The following is a 25,158-nucleotide window of genomic DNA, read 5'->3' on the forward strand; positions in this document are numbered from 1 at the left end:
GCTATCCGCCGATCTCTCGCACGCGTTAAATAAAGCCGCGGCCAAAACGTAGACCGAATTTAATTATCCGTTGTAATAAAGGACGAGCATGGTCGCATTGAGTGAAATTCCGCATGTTCGTGCCGCTTATCGTTGTACAAGCGGCGGAGCCGTGAGTTTCCTTATTATTCGCAGTAAAGTTTTTGCGGTCATTGGCAGGCGTCACGCTCCGTGAAAATTACACTCCTTTTCGAGAAATTTTCCTATTTCCGCGAAGGTATAATAATAACAATAATAATAAATATATTACGCGTGTATAATAACATCGTTTATTCATTCAAAATTATACGCGTTTCTACCGAAGGAATTTTGCGACTCGAGATTTTTTTACTTTTCATTTTATTTTGCAAAAAAAAGGAAGAAGAACCCGCGAGACGAAAAACTTTCCATCGAGTCTCTATAACGCGAAAACAAATGCTCGCTGGGGCGAAATAAGCGAATAAAAGGGGACGAGGAGAAAGAAGAAGAAGAAGAAGAAGAAGAATAATAATAATAACAATAATAGGAAGAAAAAGAAGCCGGGACAAGCTCGCTCTCTTGTCTTTCCACTTTTCTCGTGACACTTTTCCCTTCCGAGATGAAATATGCAAGAAGCCTATAACATTACGCCGAGGCGAGGAGAAGAGGCGCGCACCTGCGGTAATTCGGAAAAAAGTGAGAGGGGGTGGAGAGGGTGGAAGTAAAGGAGAAATTCAAAGGTGTAGCGTATACGGGTGACAAGGGGAGGAGGAAGCGTGTCGAAAAAAAAAAACAAAAAAAAAGAACCCAAAAAAAAAAAAAAACCGGAATCGTAAATCGCGAAGCTACGGAAGGGCGAAATTATTCAAATTCGTTTTGGATGTTTGAAATCCCAATCGGGACGAGAAGCTTCCCTGAAACTGAGAAAAACCCCGATTTCGGTTCATCACACAATTGTCGCGGTATTATTTATATATATGTATATATATATTTCTGAAAACGTCGGGGGCGGAAAGTCAAATATTACGCGAAGAAAAGGGAGAGAATTAAGGTGGGGTGGAAAATTATTGGCGGTTGACGCTGTTTTTAACAGAGAGAAAAAGAACTCGCTGTTTGAAAATTCACAAGGATGATCTGAGAAAGTTCCGGACGTGTTCGAGTGAGCCGAGTTTTTGTTCGGCACGATAATTCGACCAGATTGCTGCGTAATTTGTACCTGTTCCCCCGTTGCTCACTTACTTGCAATTACTAATCTTCCGAGAGAGAGAGAGAGAAAGAGAGGGAGAGGGAGAGGGAGAGATAATTAGCCGAGGTTGTAACGAGCCCCGTGAGTTTCGAGACTTTCAAACTTTTGACGGCTGAGAGCGAAGCGCTGCACGAACGGCGAACGGATCTAGATCACGAGCCTCGTATTTCTTGGATCCTCGGAATTTATAATCTTCGAAAACGGGACACGGAATTAATCATCTTCGTTTTAATATAATTTCCCATCCGTTGTAAAGAGGCTTCCAACTTTCCTTTTTTGAGATGATTGAGCTTTTTCAAATTTTTTTACATAATTAAACAAATATTGTATAAATTTCTGTCACTTCTTCCGTTGAAACTTTCGTGAACGATTTATTTCGTATCGCAATTATCGATTGATTAAAAGGAAAAAATTCATCGTTCCCGAATCAACTCTGCAGATCGTGAATTGAATTGAACGAGGCTAATTCGTTGACTCAACTATCGGGCTGCTTGATTAATACGGAGCAATTATTTTATAATAAATTAGAAAACGTCGCGCGTTGACGAATATTTCTTCGTTAACTGTGTTAATACCAGATGGTTTCAAAGAGCTTAGACAAAATTTCCCCGCTACGAACAATTTGAAAATTCTTTCACTTCGCCACAGTAATTTCGCAATCAACCAGAGCGCACTTCAAGGCTTCTTTCACGACTGCTGCTGAAAACGGAAAACCGGAGCCATTCACTTCCATATCTCATCACGGCTCAACTAGCTTCACATTTTTCCGTCTCTCTAATCTTTCTTTTCCTTTATTCCTTATTTTGTTTCGACAATTATTTAATTTCCGTGCAATTGGTCTATTTCTTTGTAAATCGTGTTGAAAACTGCGTCGTTATTTTTTTTTTTCCTTTCTTTGTTTCATTTTTGAGTTTAGAGCATCACGCGTCGAAAATTTGGAGGATTTTTCGGATCGAAATCCTCGGATGGATTCTCGGACAAATTGTTCGACGTTTCACGGTCGAGGAAAATAGAATAAAGCACACGGGGTGTTATTAAAGTCGGAGGCACGTGGAGTTGGCTCCTTTATGTGGGCGCAAATTAAACTAAAAAAGTTCCTCAATCATCCGGTTTGGCAAACAGCTGGTCACCACGATGCTAGACAAAAGCTCCGTTGTTTTGCGACCGGTATTTAAGCCCCAATTTAACCGCCGCCCGGTGCAGCCATCGAGATATTATTTAATGCGGTGAAACTCGCGCGTATGCAGAGTTCACTCGCATACATATAGACATGCATAATGGATTTGAGGTGTTAATTGAAATCGCGAGAGGAAAACATTCTGAATTCAATGCAGGGTGGCGAAGACAATACGTGTGAATAACAATCGAAACGAGGGGAGAATTATGGAAAGAATGAACGTAATAGCAGTGGTAACGATAACACCGGTTAACACGAATTTCGAGTTTATAATTAACAAATAAAGGTATTGGTTTATCACCCGATGTACAGAATCGAAATTTATTTATCGCAATGAAAACTCTAGAAAAAAATTTCTCTCTTATCGACCTGTGCGATAATGAAAAAATGAGCGAAGCGATCGTTGTCCGGCAGAATGGCAGTGAGATTAATGTGTCATTGTCGCTTTCACACAGCTCGAAACGAGCGATTTGGAGTGACGTCTATAGCCGGCAAGAGGGTAGGAGACCTTCGCTTCGAGCAGACAGGGGTTGACGCGGGTTAAGGTGAATGTTTATAGTACGGAGATTCGATTTTCGATACCCTCGATGCCGGGTACATCCAACAAGCGGACTCGCTGCTAATTTCACACGGAAACGAATTTAACCGAAAATCGAGTAGCCCCCTTGCGTTAATTTTTCCAGCCCTCGCAAACGGTTAATTTCACTAATTAATTTCATCCCTTTTTTCTTATTCCTGTAATCGCTCTCCTGGACCCCATTTTCTTATTCCAACTCTCCGAGGGTGCGAAAATTCATTCGTTTCATTCACCTTTCGCTATCGAATCCATCTCTGGGCTGGATATACATACATACATATATATATATATATATATATATATATATATATATATATATATATATATATATGTGTGTTTTTTAATTTTTTTAACGTCTACGGGAACTGAACCAAAAAATATAAGCACAAGGGTTGATGAACGATAAGCGAAAAGTTTCGTAATACTTTCCTGGTCATCCGTTGAAAGCTGGAGAGCAAAATGGACTTGGGGAGGAAAATTTCCGACTTATATATATATACATATATATATATATACGTGTTTACGCCATTATTTCTCTTTAGCCGAAGGTTGATTTCTCGGGGTCAGTTACCCACGTCACGGAGGGTAAATTCTTGCCGCCCTGCATCGAATCCAGTCTCTGCAGTCCGAGGAACTCGTCCCACGCCACCCCTAAGGATCTTGTATGAAAGTTTTCCCAGGGTTGAAATACGCCTAGGTATATACATGTATACAACACACCTATAACTCTGGCTCGAATCCGCGCCCTTTGTGCACGTCGCGACGCCCCGGCGTCCCGGATACGACGGATATTTCGCTGAGACGGAAGTTATCCCGTCGAGCATACCGATTCCCACCCCTCGGTCCCTTTTCGCGTGCACACAACACCGCAGACACGAGATTATTTATCTTTTCCCCCGGGCGAAATCGGGCACTTGGGACGTTTTTTTAGATTTTTTTTTTTTCATTTCATTTCGTTTCACCGCTTAATCGTTGCCCGAGCTGAAGGAGACGTTTCGATCGCGATCATTACTGAGCATACGGCGGAAAGAGGAGCGAAGAGTGAACGAAGAAAAAAAATTAAGGAGAATCGGCGACAATTTTTAATCCGTAAAATTCATTTTACTTGTACGTATAACAATTAGCGATTCGCAAGTCGGAGCTCTTTAATCGCACCCTTACATACAATGAATTTTGCAGCAAAGGAATGAATTGGCATTTAGGGGCGAAGGCTTTGCGCTGAAATTGGCAAGAGGAAGAAAATTCACCGACGTCTCGGAGGCTGACGGAGTTGGTACAACCGGATAAATTAATATTAAATTCATCGCTCTTCTTCAACGGCAGAGAATTTCCGCTTGACTTTTACCAGAGAGTGACAGGCTCGTCTTGAATGCGAGACACGATCTTGTCGCGCAATATTTTCCCTCTCCTTTCTCATTTTGCCTTATATATAGTATATATATATATATATTTTTTTCATTTTCTCTTTTCTTTTCTTACTTATTCACGTGTCCCGAGAGTTTGAGATCTAATTTTTTCGAATCATACCTTAACGACCTTACGCCGCTGTAATTCGATCGCTCTCGCAAAGTTGAGTAATTGAAAATAATTAAAGGGAGTATTTTATTCTGATTGTATATAGCGAATAGAGTATAATACATCGACTTTAATCAACTTCCGTAATTAATATATACCGAACTTTTCAAGGATTTTCTAATAATATCATTACGTCGTTGAACGAATATCACAAAAGGCATTAATTCCGTTCCTAGCAGATGCAGCGTAATTGTTTAAATGCATTTATGTCTGCAGCGGGTGCATCCGTCTCTAGCACGCGATAAATTCTCTTAGTTCTCGCGGCCAATCCTTAAAACCCATTATTCACAACGAGACAGAGGGAAATATGTAAATATATGTATATATATATATTTATATATAGATATATATGTATATACACACATAAAGGCGCAGTTATACGAGAGGGTGGAGATAGCGTTGGGTTAGGTAGTTTCGATTCAAGAGGACCGTCTCTTAATTACAGCTATTTCATTCTTATTATACGAATATTAATAACTGTTATTATTATCAACGCTCTTCCCTTACAATCGTCTCCGTTACTATGCTAATTATGAAAATTTCACGCGATGAACGATCGGTGAAAAAAAATATCAAAATAAACAACCCCGACGTTCAATATTTCATTTTTTATCTATAGAATTTTTGCCATTTGTACTAATAAATCAATTTTCCGTACAGTTTGAACAACGCTCGCGTTCTTATCGTTCTGTTAATAATACTATTATTATTATTATTATTATTATTATTATTATTATTATTTACATCGGTACTTGCCGTAGCACGCAACACAATATCATGGAAAATCGAAAATTTGAATCAAAACTTGTGAGAAAATATGGACACGTACTTTTTGTTTTTGTAAAATAGGAAAAATATACCGACAAGACGCGGTTGCTGTGAAAAAAAATCCTCCAGCGAAATTTTTCGCTTGAAATGTTTCTGGAAAATATTATGAATGCCTGTACATCCTGATATACCTGTACCTATACGTATAATATGTATATAAAATATATACATAGATGCGCGCGGTTATGTCCACAATGTATAAAATTCTTCGATATCTCTGACCACATTTTACCAGATTTTTATTCCTGTTTATTTTCCCCTCCTCTTTATTTCATTATTCTTCTTCGGTTTTACTCTATTCTTTCTTTCCTTTTATATTTTATATTTTTTACTTCTATCGCATTTTCCCGACGTAGGTACGTATTTTAACGTAACATCGTCGCAGGGAAATTTTGCTCACAATAACGCTGCGGCGACACACGTAGAACGGATCGGAAATGAAGTAAAAAAAAAAAAAAACGTAAAGTGCCTAGGATATAAAGTGCGAAACTGCAGTTTTCGTGCAATACGATCGCACGCTTGCAGCTGTTTGTACAAATTTTTGCCCATTAACGCCGATGCGGTTAACCGTTGTCCAGAGATCGTAATTCGCGCGTAAAATATAAACCTGTAATTACCCCGGACTTACGGGAAAACGACAGGCATCCACCATCGGCTGTAGCAGCTGCTTCAAGCGAAAAATGAGGGTAAGAAGAAAGAAATGGTAAAAAAGCGCACTTAAAATATACGGAATAAAGGTAAATCAAAAAGGAAAACGAACGGGGCTTAGGAGTCGCCAACAACAAGCCGCGAATATTGTCGAGCCGAGAGGGTGATGGGATCGCCCATCGTGTATTTTCAATTAATTAAACCACGGTTGGTTAAACTAAGCACCCAGCTTAACGGGTGTTGAAAATTCCGGGAGCTTAATTTCGGATGAAAAGTCAAAAACGGACTGTTTCGCGACTCGTCTCTTCATTTACTATCACTTGTTTATATTTCGTGAGAAAATGGTTTTAGTTGTGTATTATTTTCAGGTGAATCTTGACAGTGAGATGCAGGAAAGTAAAGTAAATCGGAGGTGAATAAATCGGTTATAATTAGGGCGCATGGCGCCGTGTGGTAAAAAGGGATAAGGACGAGGGTTAATCCGAAACGAGCCGTTCTTCTCCGCCCTTATAATTAAAGCCAGAACTTTTACCGTGGGACGGTGTATTTCGGCAGAGTTAATGCGTGAGTAACCTGTTGGCTCGTGCGTTTCGGGAACGACGATTCAACCGTCGTTGATCGTCCCTGTCATACCGCGTCGCATTGTACTCGTCGAGTAAAAATTAATACAACAAGTTTTTTGAACAAGAGAAGAAAAGGAAAAAAAAAAAAAATTCTCCCTACAAGGTGTAACGAAAAACAGATATTGGAAGAAACGAGGAAGTTGAGAATAGCGAGGTCGTCGAACCAGCCGGTCGGACTACGTGCAAAATGTGTTTCAGGATTGATGGTCCGCACATCGAGGAATAAAGGAGCGACGACGTGTCCTTACTATTGCAATAAACGATAATTCATTGTTCGTCGCTTTTCATCGCGACGCGCTCGGTTGTCTCCCTTACTTCGCGTTTCTGTACATTCGACTAAGTATATTCCTCCGTCGCGCGATAAGTTCGATATTGTACTATTCTCAGCACTTCACAGAACCGAAGCACTTTAACGCGACTTTTCTCACCCAGCGAGAAAGTTTGTCTCGAAGTATTCGTTTCGGAAACAAGTCTATTCTCCCAGGCTGACCACCGCCAACGCGGTACCAACAAGTCCGGCGTCGCAAGGCGCACTGAGAGTCTAACAGCCCCGCCCGCGACGCGACGCCCGGCGTCGCCAGATTCATCCCCAACGGTTGCTACAGCAACCCGACACGACGCACGCGTCCCGGAGGCGGAATGCCAACCCGGAGACCAGTAGTCCTGGACAATACAAGTTGCCAGCACCGTCTGACATATCCGAACGCTGCATTGTCTCTCGGATTACATTTATGGGTATGGATGTACGTCATCGCAGCCATCCGCAATGGGGTGTCAAGTTCGAAAACACCGATCGCTGGATTCGCCCCCGAATACCGTCGATTCCGCATCGCCGGCTCAAGCTCGAGGGATGCAGGAAATGGGCTGGTTGATGTGGGAAGTCCGTGGTCTGGACAAGGGCGGCGGTAATGTCGTGTCGGGTTCGCGTTTTGATGCATGACCTGCCACAACCAAATTGATTCGCGAGGGCGGACCCTCCGCTCTCGCCCTTCTACGATTCAATCCAATCTCCGAGCTGATGGTGCGGATGTGCCGTGGATCCTTCTCCGGGTCCCATGACCAGGCTTGGGGGTGTACGCGTCGTCCAGGACTCACGGTCCGTCTGGTTCCTGATTTACAGCACCTATCGCGATTCGCGTTTCTCGGACTTCCAGAGGCGTGACGACTCGCGAATACAATAACTGGCGTATACCGGCGATGGGGTGAAGTTAAAAAAAAAAAGATAAGGAGAAACGAATCGACAACCAGAGGAAACGATCGTCGGTGGTGAAGTTTTTATCGCTACCCGTTTGAACTTAATTGCAGACGTGGCGAAATCGACGGACGTTCATAAATAGGCTGTAAGAAAGTTTGCTCGTCGGTTGAACGGCGAGTACGGATGCTTGCAACAGCGGTCCGAGAACTTTGTGATCCGTAACGGAACACCTTGCAAAAAGTCCGCGAAACAAGCTCCAATTACGAAGATGGGTATGGGTGCTGTTGAGTTTTGTCAAGGATTCACGGCCGGGGTGGTTTTATTGCCGGCGATCCCACCTAGCCGTGAAATTGTATCATAGCTAGGCGGAGAGAGGAAGAAGGAAGCGTTTGCTGTCTTGACGCCCTGCCGCAGTCGGAAAATTCTCCGGAATTCATCTTCAGAGACGGGGGTCTAGGCGAGGAGGACTGCCAAGACCAGTCGTGCACCTCGCCACAAAGAGCCCTCGACAATCTCGAAGCCATTGTCAGCGGCGAGGCTGAAGCGTGGAGTATCCAGGGTACACACCAAGAGAGCACCAAAGGCCGCTGCCCTCCGGGCGAATGCAGCTGTGACGGTGCAGACTGCGGGAATCGGTCTGAATGGCGAAATCAACGATCCAGTTCCAAGCTCTTTCCTCGGTGAACCGGTGAATTCGAAGGGGCCGTTTTTGAATCGGTATCAAAATACGTAAAAGAAGCAGCGAGAGATTTCGGAGGAAGAATTCCGTGAACGAGGTTCACCGGTCGGAGTGATCCTGAATAAGTTTCCAGGTCCATTGATCAGGATGCGTGGATGTCACCGTTTGAAGCGTGAAACACGAGTTCTGATTTGGTACATCAAATAGTGGCGCAACTCTTTATTTCAAGGTCAAGCCTATGTGCGTATAGTATATTTTTGGCCGGAATTCGACCTCGATAAATATTTGACAAGCGGTACGAGAGAAGGGTTTCGGGGTGGCAAAGTTTGAATAATAAAAAGTAAGAGTCAATTCGACGAAGTGGGGCTCGGACTCTTGCACGATGGCCGAACAACGGCCATCAACTCGTGGAACGAGACCCCGGGTCCAGGTGCCGGGACACTTTTTTACCGGAACGACACCCGGACGTCTAATAACCTCGGCGAAGCACGCGAGCGGCGTCGGTTTTAACGCCGGGGACAATAAGGGGGGCGGGTTGAGAATTCTCGCGATGCAGGGAAATAACCAAGTCCCACTGATCTCTATTTCTCCTCCTATGTGCTCCTGTTTTTCCGCTCCGATCACCCGAGACCTCGACCATGTGGTTCGATTTGATTTCATGTCCATGTATCCCCCTCGTCCCGTGGGTGACATCCCAGATTTTGCGAGACGATAGCTCGTCCCGTGATCTCTGCCCTCCGACATCTTCCACGGGTCACGGACTATCCTTTCGACGGATATTTTCGGTAGCAAAAACCCGTCGCCCATGATTCTACGCCTAGTAGAAAAACAGGGGCGATTAACTCGCGTGGAAAGCACTCGAAGTGTACATCATCGATTTTACTGATTTTGGGATATGTTGTTGTACACCAAAAACGATTGGACAGGTATTTTTTTTCACGTGCCAACTGAGCCGTTGAAGGGAAAGAAGCGCCCTTAAAGTTTGACCCCAAAAATCGGTATTGTAAAAGTTCTCGATAATGACCATGATTTTCTTGATAAAACCGATTAACATCGTTGATCATCAACAGACGATAAATTGCGTACCTTATTTATTGGGGGTGAAGTTCAAGGCTGTCTTCTACCCCTTAAATAGAGAAATTAGAACGTGATGAGAAATACGTGTTCAATATTTTTCGATATACTCCAACACATCGCTGAGTGAAGTAAATGATTTTCAATTTTTTGTACACCCGTTCCACGGAGTAATTCGCCATTCCTTCTTCATCGTATTTCGGTATTCTTTTTCTCTCTAAACTGTTGCACCTGTGCCAGACGTAAGTATGATACGCACATTCGCTTAATTCGTGTTGAAATCGGGGAGAATTTTCCCGATCATTTATCCACTCTGATCGCGATTTGAATCCCAGCTGTTCCCGCTCTTCTGAACCTCCCCTCCGTCCCTAATGCGGATTCGATTCCCGTTTCCCTCACACTTTCACGTTTGTATCACATCGGTTGAGGCGATCTGTCATCCGCGTGAGATGCTGATAAGTAATTGAAGCCACAGCGGGAACCTCCAGCCTCCCTTTCACCCTCTCCAACACCCTCGTTCTCTCTATTCCCAACCCAGTTCGTCGACGATCGTTGTGAGCCGTCCCCACACCGATTGTTCCTCAGTCAAAGCCAAACTCCAGCGTCATTCGTCATCAGTCATCCACCGTCTGTTCTCAACACCGACCAAACAGGATCTCGAAATTGGCAAAGTAGCCGAAATCGAATTGAAATGGTTTGGGAAAGAATTTTTAAGTCTCGACAATTAACCAGCAACGGTTCAACCGTCTTAAATTAATTCCACTTTCTCATTTATCAGTCGCTCTTCTCATGATCCTAATTAGGTACAACAAGGTGAAATTCGCCGCCGGCTACCTGCAGGTCGCTTCGATACCAATCAAGGAGCGAGAACAAAGAGGGTTAGTCAGTCAGGAATGAAACGGCACCGCGTTTGAATTCGGTCTGAATACATCAACTGGCTGGAGAGAAACTATAACAGTGAGCTTTGGGCGGGGGCGGTAGAATTGAAACCACGGAGATCGGATGACCGAGTGAACGAACAAACCGCAGCTGGTTTAGTCGCGATGCAGCCTAAAGTCTCTGGTATGTCAGTTGTCTCGAACAAAACGCGATTCCACAAAGAGCTTAATTTTCCTTAATGCATCATTGTAACGTTAATTACACTCAGATGCATTGGTACCGGAATTTTCATCCCTTCCTGCAACTGCAACGAGTTGTGCTTTGTTCCCGGCTAATTACCGCGGTTACCACTGCAACAAACAAATTTCATCGGTGCACACCCGGCGGTTTTAGACTTGATATATAAACCCGGTGTGCCAGAGCCAGACTTAATTAGCAGAGCTTGCGGTTTGGCCTTACTTGCAACTCTCCCCATGCACCGCCTGCCTCGATTTAGTCACTGTCTGCAGGATATGCGATATGCGGTGCCCGATCCTCTCCTCGCTATCCTTGCTGTCAAACATCCTCGCCTTTCTTATAGCGAGCTTTTATCGCTCCGAGCCAATTAACCTGCGTTTATCGTTGTTCCCAGCATTGTAAACTACCAAAAAGTGTCAAATATTGTTACTATCAAATATTGGCCAAGAAATATCAGACATATTTCATACCGCACAGCAAAAGAAAAGAGAGCTTTGTATAAATCGAGTTTTCCCATCGCCTTTCGAAACGAGTATCAGAATTCTTTAAACCGATTTCGAGACGGACAAAAGTGCCTTTATACCTGTGGAGTTGAAATTCTGTTCCCAGCTGATCGCGGCTCGGTATCCGGCACCGTTTCCTTAGTGGAAGTAAATGAGTTATCCTCGCAGAAATTCAGGATTGGCACAGTCCCTCGATCTGGGATGCTGACCACGTTGTTCTTGTCCGCGGTGAATGGCCGGGGGGGGGCGCAAATTGTTTCCGACACATCTGCGGGAGAGGGTTGCGCAGTTTGCTGATTGGCTCATACACGCTGGAAATTCCCCCTTATTTTCCCTCTCGTAATTTCAGTTGCGATTTTCTTTTCTTTTCTCACGGTTATTGCCCGCACACCCCACAATTCGAGGTATACTTCGAGAGTTCTTGTGCCTGGTGAGGTATGGGATTATTTGCCTGCCTGTTTGCCGAGTTGTTCTTTCTCCGGAAATCCACCTCCTCGACTCACTGCACCGCCTATCGTAGCTAACGAGTAAATTTCGTGCGCTTCGTCGGCAGGTAAGCAGAATAGATATTACACAGTTTTCTTCGAGTCGAGAAGGGGTTCGTGCAGTGGCAAGGGTCGATACTTTTTCGACGATTCTTCGTTGAGAGATAATCGTGCATCGACTGTTTGCGAAACTTCAATTTTTACAAAGAATCCAAGGAGAATAAAAATCACTAAATAACTACCAAGATATTATCATGCTGATTTTGCATTTCAAATTGTTTCAAAATAGTTAAAAATCCAACAGATTCGTTCGATTTCACCAAGTGATTACTGATCTTTTGGCACGGCGCACATTCTCAGCCTCACCCCCCTTCCCATAAGAAGATTATATCCCCAGCAGTTTATTGATCCCCTTTTTCTTCGCTACGTTTTCGGTATCGTCGAATATTTAAATTTTCACGAATGCACTGACATTCATATTTTATCAACAAACAACAACATTTAGTTGACTATTGAAGGAAGAAGGAGCTCCGTATCAGCGAATTTCTTCCTTAAAAAAAAAAAGTTTTCCTAACAAAGTACAAGTTATCTTGTAGTGAAGTAAACGAAATGTACTCAATTTTTTGATATTCAAAAACTATTTAAAACGAAAAATCGATATCTGAGCACGTGTTTATCATTTCAGTTATCGTTTTTCCCTCATTCTTAAAACAATTGTCGCGGTTATATTTAATAAGTTATTTAATTAGATAATTTCTCAACAACGTGCGATAAAGCCCGTGATCGAAATAATACCAAAAAGCATCGATTTCCACCTCACACGAATCACATTAATTTAAAAAAAACACCGTGCGATATTCGGATGGTGAACGTCAATGTCGACCATTTTTCGACCCACGGGGTCATTTCTCGCCCCTGTAACAGAACCACCGGTCCAAACGAAGATTAACTAAAGCCGATGTCGCCCCGTTTGTCTCTCTGCGATCTCGCGGGAGCCAGCCAGGTCGGATATTATTCTCGAGGCTTGCTAGGGATGATCCTTAGCCGCGAATTCGAGGGTCGGGTCTCAGGCTCAATTACCTCGCGGATTTTCCAACGGCAGGTGGCAAACTTGTTGGTAATTAGTATTTATGCCCATCGCGTGGCAAGGGCTGCGCCCAAAGGGCTGCCAAAATATGGAACCTGCCATAAAATTAAGACAAATTTTATCGCACAACTTTCGCCCCTTCGCTATTCAGTGCCGTACATATACATGCAACATAAACAAATTATGCAACCGTGTCTCAGGATTAGAAAAGTCTGTGTTTAAGTATGTAAAATAGGTGCAGAAAATTTGTTGAAAATGGACTGAAAAAACAAAGAAGTCGCCATCGCAGAGAGAATTTCATATGTGTATATTGATTATTTATTACAATCAAAAAATATTCAAGAAATTTATAATTGGATATTATAAGTATACCTACACTGAACAGTTACCTTTTGCTGGATATTTTTTTGTTATATCAACGACGTTTCAAAGATTATTGCAACGATTAACCATCAATTTATTTAGCATACTACGGAATCGCGTGAGCGTTTCAATTACCCCGGCACTTGTGACTCGGAGCTTATACGTATACACGCCGACCCTAAACACAGAGTTTAGCGGAACAGCCGACGATTCGCTGGGCGAATGCTCCCCAGGGTAGAGCCACCCGAGTCCGGATCCGGAGGCCGTTGAGGGGTTTCGCGGGGAAGGTGTTCCGCACCGGAAGTCGTCCGCGTGTTCGGTACGGAGCTACGGAGACCGGAGTCTCATCACGTACGAAGCGAGAGACGCCAGCGACCGAGGCTCTCCGGGATTCACCCCCCGCAATGCTGGAGGTAAAATGCCACCCTCGCACCGTGAATAGATCAACCGAATCGCGCGACGACGCGTCCCGTAACTTTTCTCGCCTCTGGCTACGTCGGGCGGATCCTTCGATAGATTATACAATTATTTCGGAAGGCGATATGTCCTTGAGCTCGGTTTCACACCGTCGTTATGAAGATTCGTCCGAGGGTGAGAATGCCGATGGATCGGAAAATGGAATCGAGCTACGGCATGGGATTTTCGAAAATGTGATATTTTGTAGATTTTCAACACGCGGAAATTTATTGCATAATCTGATTCGAATTTCAATTAAATGCTTGTACAGGAATGAATTCTTTCGTAATCGGAGTGAAATATAAGTCTAACTTCGGTTCAATTTCAGTGGTAAACACGATTCTTTACATAACGCGAGTATGTTACGCGTTTTTCACGATGCGCGAAATTGAGGTCAGGGTCACGTAATGTCGGACTTGTTCCCGACGGCGCATGCGCGGAGTACGGAAAGGACCGCTTTTAACACCTCCGCGCATGCGCATCAGCAGACTGACTCTACGGTCGTGAAAACGAAAACTGCGTACATAAAGCATGAAACCCGAATAAAACATGCTTGCTTCATACAAGCATAATAAACAGCAGCTTCGCGGAGTTCTTCAGCCTTTGATAACCGAAACATAGAGACGGATATATACCTACGTATAGGATATTGTCAGCGTTAATCGAGCAGGGCAGCGAATCCGTATACCTGCGCAAAATTCAATTTCCTTTCGTGCTCAAGTTTCGCTTAGGATAGGTATGGGGTTCCTGTTCGCCCTTTCAGTGTACAGAAGGGAAGGGTTTTCGTGAGAGACAGACGGCCGGAAATAATCCTGTACAAGCAGAGCTTCCAGCTCATCCTGCGTTACACTGCAGTAATAACCCGAAGGGTGAAAACTTGGCAAATCCGAGTTAAGGTTACCGTGCGGTAGTGATTTGGATGAAAAAACTGAGAGAAAAAAAAAAAAAAAACACAAAGTAAAAACGAAGAAGCAATCTCTCGTTCTTCGCGTTCGGAAAGCTCCGGCAACAACTCGTAGCCGTATATTTCGCTTTATTGCGTTCTCGAGAGACACGCGTTTAAACGCGCGTATTAAATCTAGCCGGGTGTTTATCATTTTTCTTATTTTCTCATTTTATATTACTTTTCTTTTTCTTTTTTTTTCACCACACTTGGACGGTCAAGCGGGCGTTGTCGATAGGAATTTATTGCGCCAGAGAAAGGCCAATAAGGCACGATCTCCGAGGTGGTTGACTATAGAGGTGTGGGTGGACAGGTTGACTGCTCAACGAGGTCGCGGCCAGGAGTGAGAACCTAAGTGAACGCGGTGAAGATTCGCCTCGGAGTCTTACAAGCCGCACGATGTTCACGCCGTAGAGTTGCGGGTAGAGAAGATAAAGAGAAACTTGTAAGAAATTTCAGCCAAGAAGCGAAATAAGAGAAGAAAAAAAAAAAACTTGACGCAACTGTCGCTTTACGAATAATTAAAAATGCATTTCGCACATCTACACCGAATGATGTCAGTACTTGATGATCGATTTGAAGTTTTCTCAACCATTCGATTTAGGAGTTTCTTTAGAATTCATTTGCGGGCGTTAGTAATTACGAAGGAGAACGAATTTTCGAGCGACAGTGGAATACACGTGTTTACCTTGTTTCGCAGTGAATCAAATCATTCACGTCGCGAGTAAGAAATTATTATTACTTATTATTATATTGTTACTTATTCCGTGATCCAGGCCAAGACTGAATTTCCGAATTCAGGGAAAATCTCCTACAGGAGGAGTCAGATTCGGTGAAATGAAAGATCCTTGAGGGTGTGGTGGTGTAATTTATTCGGGTAAGAGGAATGGCGGGCATATTTCAAAGGAAAATCTCTCCTCCCCGTGGTTTTGCGGAAAACCGTGGTAGCAGTGTGTTCCGTTATATCTGAGAAATAGGATCAATCGAAGCTCGCTCACTCTCTTGATTTTATAACCTGGCGTTTCGGTACCGATTCTAGACTCGTCGGTTGAAGGGTTACCGCTAATCTCTTCCCGAATAGCGAGTTGGAGAACTTACGAACGGGGAATTGTCTATCCGGAGTTACTTTGGCCGCGGGTTAATCGCCGCCAGGAAAATCCGCCTCGATTTATCACCGAAACGAGAACCGCGTGTGTACGGTTTACCCTTTGATTGCACCCTCCGACGGCTTAATTCCAACTTACGTCATTCGCCTCATCAATCTCCGCAATTGCGACATAATTCACAAACCCGTCGTTTCCATCTCGTGCAAGAAAACACGCGCTAGCACATCGGTAGACAAAATTTGTCATTTGTTTTGGCTAGAATTATTGCAAGTACAGTCTCATTGTTAGATTAGTTCATTCGGGATTTCATTATCTTTTCTGATCCTTTTTACCGACGAATACTTAGGTACAATATTTATAATGTCCTTTATTCCCGAGACCATAAGCGTAATAAATTGCTCGAAGATGGTTTATAGGTGGTATTCATAATCAGTAATTCTTGTTTAAGGGCGGGAGGGGTACAGTTTGGAAGGTCTAAAATCCAGTACGATTTTACCATCCATTATTCCTGGCTCTTTTTTCGACCTCGTACAGCAAGAAGAGTAGGTTTCAAAGGCAGAATAGTAAAAGAGTGATAATAATTCTTCTTCTTACGCTTCCCGTAATCAGAAACCGTAGAAAAATTACACGCAGTTTTTACTGCGCGTAGAATAACGCGATTTGTAGACCGTAACGGCACTAACGAGAGGTACAAGAAATACCGAATCCGTCTGACCCTTGAATCTCCCGCGTGTCGAGTACTGATCTCTGACGAGGAGCGAAGAACGGCTGAACCTCGGACCAAGTTTTTTTTTTTTGTTCGGAAATGCGCCGCAGTAGCGGTAAAAGAACCCACACAAAACAATTTTCATGATTTTACTTACCGATTTAGCTGCCTCGAAGTCGCCCTTCCGCAGCATTTCCATTAACCGTTCATGCTCCATCTCCTCTTTCGTAACGTAGAGCTTCTCTTCCTTGGCCCTGAGCGAATCCTGAAGCAAAACGTTGTCGTAATCGCTGCTGAGAACGTCCCGCGAGTTGAAACCGTTGATCGGTGGGTTAAAAACCGGTTCAATTTTCTCTGGTGGCTCGATTTTCGGCGTTATCACAACGGCTGGCAGATCCTGTTCAAACCGCAGGGTCTTCATCAGGACCGCGTTGACAACCGGCGGAATTTTCTCCTTGCCGATTTCCGGTTCCGGACGAAGAGCACCGTTCGTCAACGGCGTTTCCGGCTTCGCTTCGAGCTCCTGGTTCCCATTTTGCACGTCCTGAGAATTCACCACGCTTGGCGATTGTCGGAAAGTAGTAAAGGTGTTCCTGGCCGATTCTCCGACCTTCCCTATCCCCGACGATCTCGGAGAGGCATAAATCGTCTCGAGGTGGTTCGCGGTGCCGAACCTGGGTTCCCGGTGGTCCCCATTCTCCTTCCTCTGGTCCTCCATGATGGTCTCAAGCAGCTCACTCCGCGATCCAGCCTCGATCTCGATAAAGGCACGATCGTCTTCCGGCGGTGGGGCAAAAACCCCGCCGACCGTGGTACGCGGTTTTCCGATTTGCCGATCGCCGTAAGCCGAGACCTTTGCGGCAGCGTTCGGCCTGAGAACGTCCTCCAGGTCATCGGCATGAATGACGAGCATCGGTCGTTCGTAAATCTTCTCAATGATCTTCGGGGTCGCGTAATGAGACCGGACAACCGATTCGCTACCAAGACTGGTGGCGAAGGGCTGATCCTCCTCGGTCTGGAGGGTCGCGTACATCGCGTTGTTCGGTTTGAAGCTCGACACGGGATTCGCCTTCCTCGGTACCGGCGGGGCCCGCGATCGGCCCTCCTTCCGATCGGCGGGGGCCCGAAGCGTCGGCGCCAAGGTCGCGTCGATAACCGAGCGGCAGCTTTCTCCCTCCTTATTTGGCCGCGACTCGCCGATCGGACTCGGGCCCTTCGTGCAGGGCCCCGCGGCCTTGACTGTCCCGACTTCACCGCCAGCGGCGGCAGCGCGCTTCAACGAGGATCGCCGCGTCGGCACGGCGATGGGCCCGTTCCGGGCCTTCTCCTTATCCCTCTCCGCTTCGCCACCGGTCTTCGGGGCTTTACTCACGTTAACCGCGGCGTTTCCCCGCTGCGGGATCCGCGACGCTGTAGTTTTCGGTGCCTGCTCTTGCTGCCGGGCCCTACTCCTGTTCGCCAGGTACTCCTTGTAGGGCCCACGGCTTGTGTTCACCCCCACGCTGACTTTCTCGCGACGCACCTTCTCCTCGCTCAGCTCGTCGCAGCTCAGCGTCTCAGCCCCTCCCTTAGGCTTCGCCCTTATACCCTCGGCATTCGGGGCCTTGCCGTACCCGGAGCAGCTGCTACTGTTAGACCTTACAAGAGGGCGCTCTTTGCCCCCCTTAAATCCCTGGCTCTGGCTCTGGCTGAGCCAGGCGTCGACCCTCTTCTGGACCTCGCCCTTCCGCAGAAGGATCTCGACCTCGGAGTTGACCCGATGCTGGTCAGTCTGCAGACCGATCGGCTTACCGATTTTCGCGCCAATTTTTGTCTGCGGTAAAATCGGCCCTGGTTTCGGCTTCTTCAACTTTGATGCCGCCTCCCTTTGCCTCTGGAGGTTCATCGTCGCCTCGAAATTGTTCACGTCTATGCTACCGACGTCGCTGAGACCCGACGACGGACTGTAATCGAGATCCTCGTACTGGTCGAGGATGTTGTTCACGGAGTGGGCGTCGATCGAGTTCGTGCTCTTCGACCTGTCCTCTCCGCTCGACGACTCCTGCTGCGCCCCGTTCTCCACCCCCGGACCGACTTCTGGTCGCCTCCGCGTCCCCACCGCTCCACTTCCGGCGAATGGAACGCACCCGTCCGTCCGGCTCTTCCTCAGCGCCGATCTCGCCGCTCCGAGACTCTGGCTCAGACTCCGCGTCGAAGGCACGCTGCTCTCCGTGCAGCTCTTCAGCAGCGGACCCCGGAAGTGGCCAATGGTAAGCCGCGCTTCCGGTTCCCCCGGAAACACTTGCAGGTTCTCCGGTGGGTAGAGAGCCGATTGGCTCGGTATCGTCGAAGCGTCATCGTCGGCGAACGGGATGCTGCCGCCTCCTGTAAGCGGCTTGAATGCGACCTCTTCGAAACCACTCATCATGGTACCAACGACGTCACATTTTGCGGGGGAGAATCTGGTGGCTTGTTTTACTCGATTTATACCTTACTCCTCGGTCTGAAACACAAATCACAAGTGATCAGAATATGTACTGTACAAAAACGGTCTTGACATTATCGTCTGGCAGTGAATTGGTGAAATTGGTCGTGACTGGTCGAGTGATTTCATCACTGCCCATTAGGTTGAAACATTTTTGAACTATTTTCTTTAGGGTGCCACTTGAAAAATTTGTTACAAATACTGAAAAAAAAAAAAAAAAAAATTGTTGTAAGACCCGGAGAAGGTAGGAAAATATTTAGACGTTACTAACAATTGTTGTAATATTTTTTATTTATTTTTATGTGCACACCTCTAAGTATTTTCCCACCTCCTGCAGGTTTTACGACGTTTATTTTTCAGTATTTGTCATAAATTCTTCTAGTGGCACCTTTAAAAAAAGAATAAAGATTAAATATGAACCACCCTACCGCACATGCTCGCAACGAACCGACGAAATTACGCGTTGCCGATTAGCCACGCCAGTCACGGTTCCCCAGGTATAATATGCATGGGTTTAACGACCTATCAAAGCCCCTAATCGATAGGTGAATTAATTCAAACCGGATATAGGATTGAAAATGGAAACGTCGAGGTACGTGACCGGCCAAATGGAGGACAATTAGCCATGTTCGGCTCGGTTCGACCCTGAACTGGTTCGACGGATTATCAAGGTGTCTCCGTGCGAATGTGCGCGGAGGAATTGACGCTGGACAATTCGGACTCCATTGGTGATAAAAACCCTTGAGGTAAGGCTCGAAGTGCGATTGTTCGTCTTAATGGACGGTGAACCGCGCGGTCTTCTCATTGTCAGCCTTGGAAGTTCTAAGGGTCCGTTCACACGAGCCTGTGGAAGACCAGCGGCGCCGGAATGACGGTAAGAAAAAACTTTACCTCGCGCCGTTTCAAACGGGTTTCAAGTGTTGGCGACGCTCCGAGCGACTCGTCAGTTCTCTTCACTCTCAGCTTCCATGTGACTGCATATACGCGTGTACGTGCCTTGTGTTCATTTACAATTTTCAAACGTCAGAGGGTCAACTGCATTGTACCAGAGCTTAGTGACCGGTCCGACGAAAATGAAAAAAAAAGAGAAGAGAAGCAGGGATATCACACTGCTTAAGGGGTTGTACTTGGTCTAGATTTTTCGAAAATCCATTCTTTTCTATTTCATTTTCGTTGTTTGCATATGCTCAAGTGCTTACAAAGAAAATATCACGTCTGTCCGACTTCTTCTTTTGTTAAAAATTAATATTTTGCTTATTCCTTCGTATTTTTTGTTTTTTCATTTCACACGATCCAGTCCAGAGATATCTCGCTCACCGCAAGATGCATTAAAGCATCAAGCTTTAAAAATCATTACTTTTACAAATTAAAAATATCAGAATCAAGTTCAATGCTGCCCCAATATGTATATAAACTTTTATATTATCAAATTGAAATGTCTCTGGTTGAAATATCGCTTTTTTCGGCCTCCTAACTAGAAATAACCTCTTAAATGGATTCTACTGTAACATTTCAAAGTGAATCGCAGACCAGGTAAACGGAAACATTGATTGTTTTTTTTTTTTTTTTCATACATTCACGAGACTTTACTCATCGTCTTATCTGGTTCCTTCACCGGACTTCGGAATAAATGAAATACGATCAATCCGCTATTGCAAGCTGCCGCCGTTCTGATACGTATAACCGACGCGAAGATAATTAATTTTCGCCGCACATTATTAACCAACGGTTGTAATCTGAAGACAGATCAAAACCGTGTACCGGTTGTTAATCACGTGTAAACAACGAACGGGCGAGATCTAATCTCGGCGATATTGTGCAATAATTGTACTAACAACGCAGCTGGGTCCGTAAAAGACGTAGCGACGAGGTGGAATAAGAGGAATTATCGGTCAAGCATCTGTAATTGCTTTGCATCAAATTTCGGTCCGGGCCGTTGTAACCACTACAAACGACTGCTTAAATTACACCATTGTCACGGGCACTCTTGCACTGCTAAATATATATATATATCGTAATAATAACTTTGGCCCACCGGTGATGTCAGTCATCGCCAAGCTCTGCAACGTGAGTCAATTCACTTGCTAATTCTGATGTAACGATCATACACGTCTCTGTTATAACGGAGTTCGTAAAGCAGACGGTTGGATTAACGCCTAAAAATATCTCAGTGATCATCGGTTATTACCGAGTACGTCTATATATGTATACATGCATGTGTGAAGGAGAAAAAAAAGTCACGGAACAGGACGACGTCTCTTCAAACTGCAGTTCGCTATGCTTCGTTTATTTCTAGCCGGTTATTGTATGTATATATGCCTACACGTTTACACGTGCTCTATTTGCAGAGGAAGAATAAAGAGAAGGGGGGAAAAAGGAAGATATCCACGGAGACCAACAGCGGTTTGGAAAAAGATCGAAACACATGTGGACTCTACGAAACGTCAGCGTTATAACCGAAGCAAACGGGTTCTACGGACCAACGCAGTGATCCCGAAAGATCAACGGAGTCTTTGGAACTCGTGGAGCAAAACTTTTACACTTCGCTTTACACGTAGAGGCTCTTGAAATACTTTTGGAAAGGAAGGTGTAACGTTGCTGTGAAAATTCGACGCCTTCGCGAGGAAAACGAATAAAACCAGTGAAAATTACGTTCGGAAATTTATGACTCGCAATCTGAAATTGATATCACAGGGAAGAACAGTCTCAACTGATGAAAATGAATGTTTTTTTTTTATAGGTATATTGAATTTGATCAACGATTTCATTACGCCTTGAACTGTATTGTAAAGTAAAAATCTACACTCTTCTGATAGTTTAGCCAAATATGCAACTAATCGTCTCTTTGCACGATCCACATTTGAGACTTTTTTTTTTGTAGTTGTTGAAAAAATTATACAGGTGAACAAAAAAAAAAAATGAAAATTTCTCTTAGAGTTTCTATTCAGATAAACAAATTTCGATTCTGTACATCGACTATTAACCAAAACCTTTATTTGTTACTTACAAAGCTTGTTTTTGTCTTTTTCACGTCGATAAATAAGTCTTGAAGTTTTCGGTTGATAGCTGATATGGGTGTATATTCGGAAGAAAAAGGAAAACGTTTTCGCCAAGATGCGATGGACTTTGTCGTTATTAACGCTATCAGGGGCGGTTTAACGATAGCATGATGGGAGATTAGGTTTGGGGTTTGATACGAGAAAGTCCGTACGAAGATAGAAAAAGTACGAAAAATATTAATTTTTAAACTTTGTTTATCAATTCTTTCACACTTGTACTTTATTATCAATTATCATTTTTGAATGATAGTGATTTGAATGGAAAACTGAAGTTTGCTTAATCGTTATTTACAAAAATATCCATACTGAAATATCGCGAAGAACCGGCATCATCGTCGATGTAATTTATTCGTGAACAAAGCGAGGGTCGCGGCATCCTAACCATTGACGAGCATTAAAGGAGATACGTTACAAGCGTTGGGTCTTGGTAGATCGCTCATCTTGGAGCGATGAAATATACCAAGACGAGTCACAGTGTGCGTACGAATTAATACTCGCTGAGGTTCGAAAGCGACGACGTACGTGATCTCACTCCCACGAATCTCCGAAAGACTGAGGTGGGGAAGATATCAGCCGGGTACGTGTGAATACTCCGTGAATGGGTATAATCTGTTCGACGTGACTGCAGACCGCGTTGCAGCATTAACAACTCCCGGCGTTGGTACCGTAGTTGACAGGAACCGAGGAAAGAACCGCACCTTATCGGGCAAAAGGTTAACACCAATTTGTTACGGAGATTAATGGGCCGTATCTCGAATCGCCGGAGTCATAACTCGGGCTCGTGACCCTCTATCCAGACTCTTTCACGAGGACGAGGAGGACGCGCCCGGGTTTAGGAGGTGTGTAAAACGCCAACCTCCCCCCTCCTCCCGGGACACACATAAGAATCTCATCCATTGCTGAAATTTACGGTCACGCAGAGTGTCGATCCTACCGAAATTCCCGCTTTTTTCCGCCGCCTCGACGTCGTCGTTACGCTCGGGATTTGATCGATCGAGAATCCGTTCCGAGAGCTTGCGGAGCTTTCTATCTATCATTCGGAGGATCGACGAATCGGCCGGAAAAATCACGATGCGCGATGTGTTTCTTAGGACAGCTTTTGTACGAGACTCCCAATCGTTGCTTCGCGTCTCCTTTTGTTTCTCTTTTTTTGTTTTTCCCATCTGAGAGGGGGCGTGCTTTACGATGTCCGGGGCAGCTGACTGACTGACTGCGTCTAGAAGCTTTATCAAACGGCTCGTTTCATCTTTTTCCGCTCCTCGTGACTCGGTATTCTCAATTAGATTAGATGAAAATTAAACGCGAGGAAATTTACCCGGTTTCGATGTAATTCGTTAGCCGTGTTTGTGAATGATGTACGGTACGAGGGAACGAAGATAAGATAACGGAAGAGTCACGCGGCTGGACACGTGCTTACGTTGCAATACTACCGACAGAAATAGGATTTCCCCCCCAGAGCCTTTTTGATACGGGTGTCAAATCTCACTCTGCTGTGCAGACGCGTGACGGAAGTGGGATAAAAAATAGCGCGTCATTGCAATTTTTTTTTTTTTTTTTTTAACTTTCAATTTTTCATCCATCGTAACGACAGAAATGTGAACGTGAACGGCGGATTCTGCATCGTGCGATTAGGATTCAGCATCCGCTCGAGGAGCGGAAGAAGAATCGCGGAAACGTTCGTAGATTAGAGGACGCGTTATCTCGGACTAGTTTTATGCACCGTGTGCGTGCGGAAAGCGTTAATTTCATTTTTTTTTTTTTTTTCTTATCTTTTATCTACAATCTTCCCTCTTTCACCTCCCACATTCACCATAACGCTCTCTGACTCACGATAATGGAGAAGCAGAACAATGTCGGTAATTGTGATTGGACTCCAGAACGCACCGAAGCCATATGTCATGCATCAATATATTCATCATACTCATGTAAATGCGAATGCCTGAATTAAGGAACTTCTTGATGATGAAGTCAGAAGTTGAAGAATAATTTGAAAATTTGTAACGTAGTATTTAAAAAAAAACATGATACGGGAAATAATTATGGAGCTTTTTTTCACGCATATTTGAACTAGTTGTATACGTTGTGAAAAGTTATTGATTATATATAGATACATGCGGAGAGAATAATTTATGAACCGAATAAAAATTTGAAAAACGCAACAGCAGTAGCGGCACGTGAACAAACAGGGAATGAATTAGACGCTTATCAATATACCGATGTTGTTTATTTGGAGCGTCTGACAATAGCCGGGGGAAAAAAAAACGGATGAGAGGATCTAACATTCAGAAGCGCGTGAAATTCGAATTAGAAAACAGTCTGGTGGACACGATCGTTCCTTCCTCTTCCAGTTCTACACAAGGTAAATATGAAACGCATTCCGAACTAAGCTGAACTAAGCATGAAAAACGACGCGATGCAGTCCAGACCCGCAGTCTGCGATCCAGACTAGTTTTTCCTTCCGGCCAAATAAAGTCACTTAAATTGAAGGCAGAGAGGACAAACTTTTATATGGGATTGAAAATTCGTGATTTTTAGATGCTCAAGTACGTACCCGAGGCTTATCCCAGCATCTCAGAAAAATAGAGAAACGTTCCTTGATCCAAACGCATCGTTTTCATCGTCTCTATATCTCTCACGTCGCCGAATTATTCTCAAACTAAGAGTAACACACACAAAACTGCACCATCCACGACACTGTCAAATGAAAAAAAAGAAGAAACCACCTTCCGACGATCACGCACATTTAATTACACGGGTCACACGGGGTGGAATTCATTGATCGCATTGATCAACGCGCACTGTGAACGACGAGAGTGGAGTGAACCACCATCGAGACCGGGATCGATTTTATACAATCTGAGAGTTGATCGATCCACCGCGGTTTCGAAAATCGTGAAAAGAAGAACAACGAAGAATAAGAAGAAGAAAAAAGGGAGTGACGTACGAACAAAAACCAAAAAACACCCAAGGGGCAAAAGACTCGGAGAGCTCTTCTCTCGGCTACAGACGCGACACGCGATGGGCCCAAGGAAGCGGCGGCGACTAGCAAGGAGTCCCTCCGAGAAATCCGGTGCCGACCGACGACCATCCGCCAGCCCCCCTCTCGTCCATCTGGGACCCCACGTGGGCCCCTCGAGAATGTGTTGGTGCGGCAGCCTGTGACCGACTCTCTTCTCCTCGTTTGCGAGGCGAACGCTTCTCTCGGTGTGGGACCGAGAGACCGGCAGTCATTAACAAAGGATAGTCTAGCT

At 44.7% G+C, this 25,158-nt stretch overlaps 1 protein-coding gene across 1 annotated transcript in view; it reads right to left on the bottom strand.

Moving 5' to 3' along the window:
• LOC124301813 (uncharacterized) overlaps positions 1-24,934 on the bottom strand; it is a 72,064-nt gene extending 47,130 nt beyond the window's left edge. Inside the window, exons 1-2 of the mRNA XM_046757254.1 lie at positions 24,459-24,934; positions 16,542-18,866 (exon numbers count right to left, since the gene is read on the bottom strand). Coding sequence (XP_046613210.1) covers positions 16,542-18,791 — 2,250 coding nt within the window. The 5' untranslated portion in view covers positions 18,792-18,866; positions 24,459-24,934. The remainder of the gene's footprint in view (positions 1-16,541; positions 18,867-24,458) is intronic.
• Between the last annotated feature and the right edge of the window lie 224 nt (positions 24,935-25,158).

This window comes from Neodiprion virginianus, chromosome 4 (assembly GCF_021901495.1).
Source record: "Neodiprion virginianus isolate iyNeoVirg1 chromosome 4, iyNeoVirg1.1, whole genome shotgun sequence".
Taxonomy (NCBI): domain Eukaryota; kingdom Metazoa; phylum Arthropoda; class Insecta; order Hymenoptera; family Diprionidae; genus Neodiprion; species Neodiprion virginianus.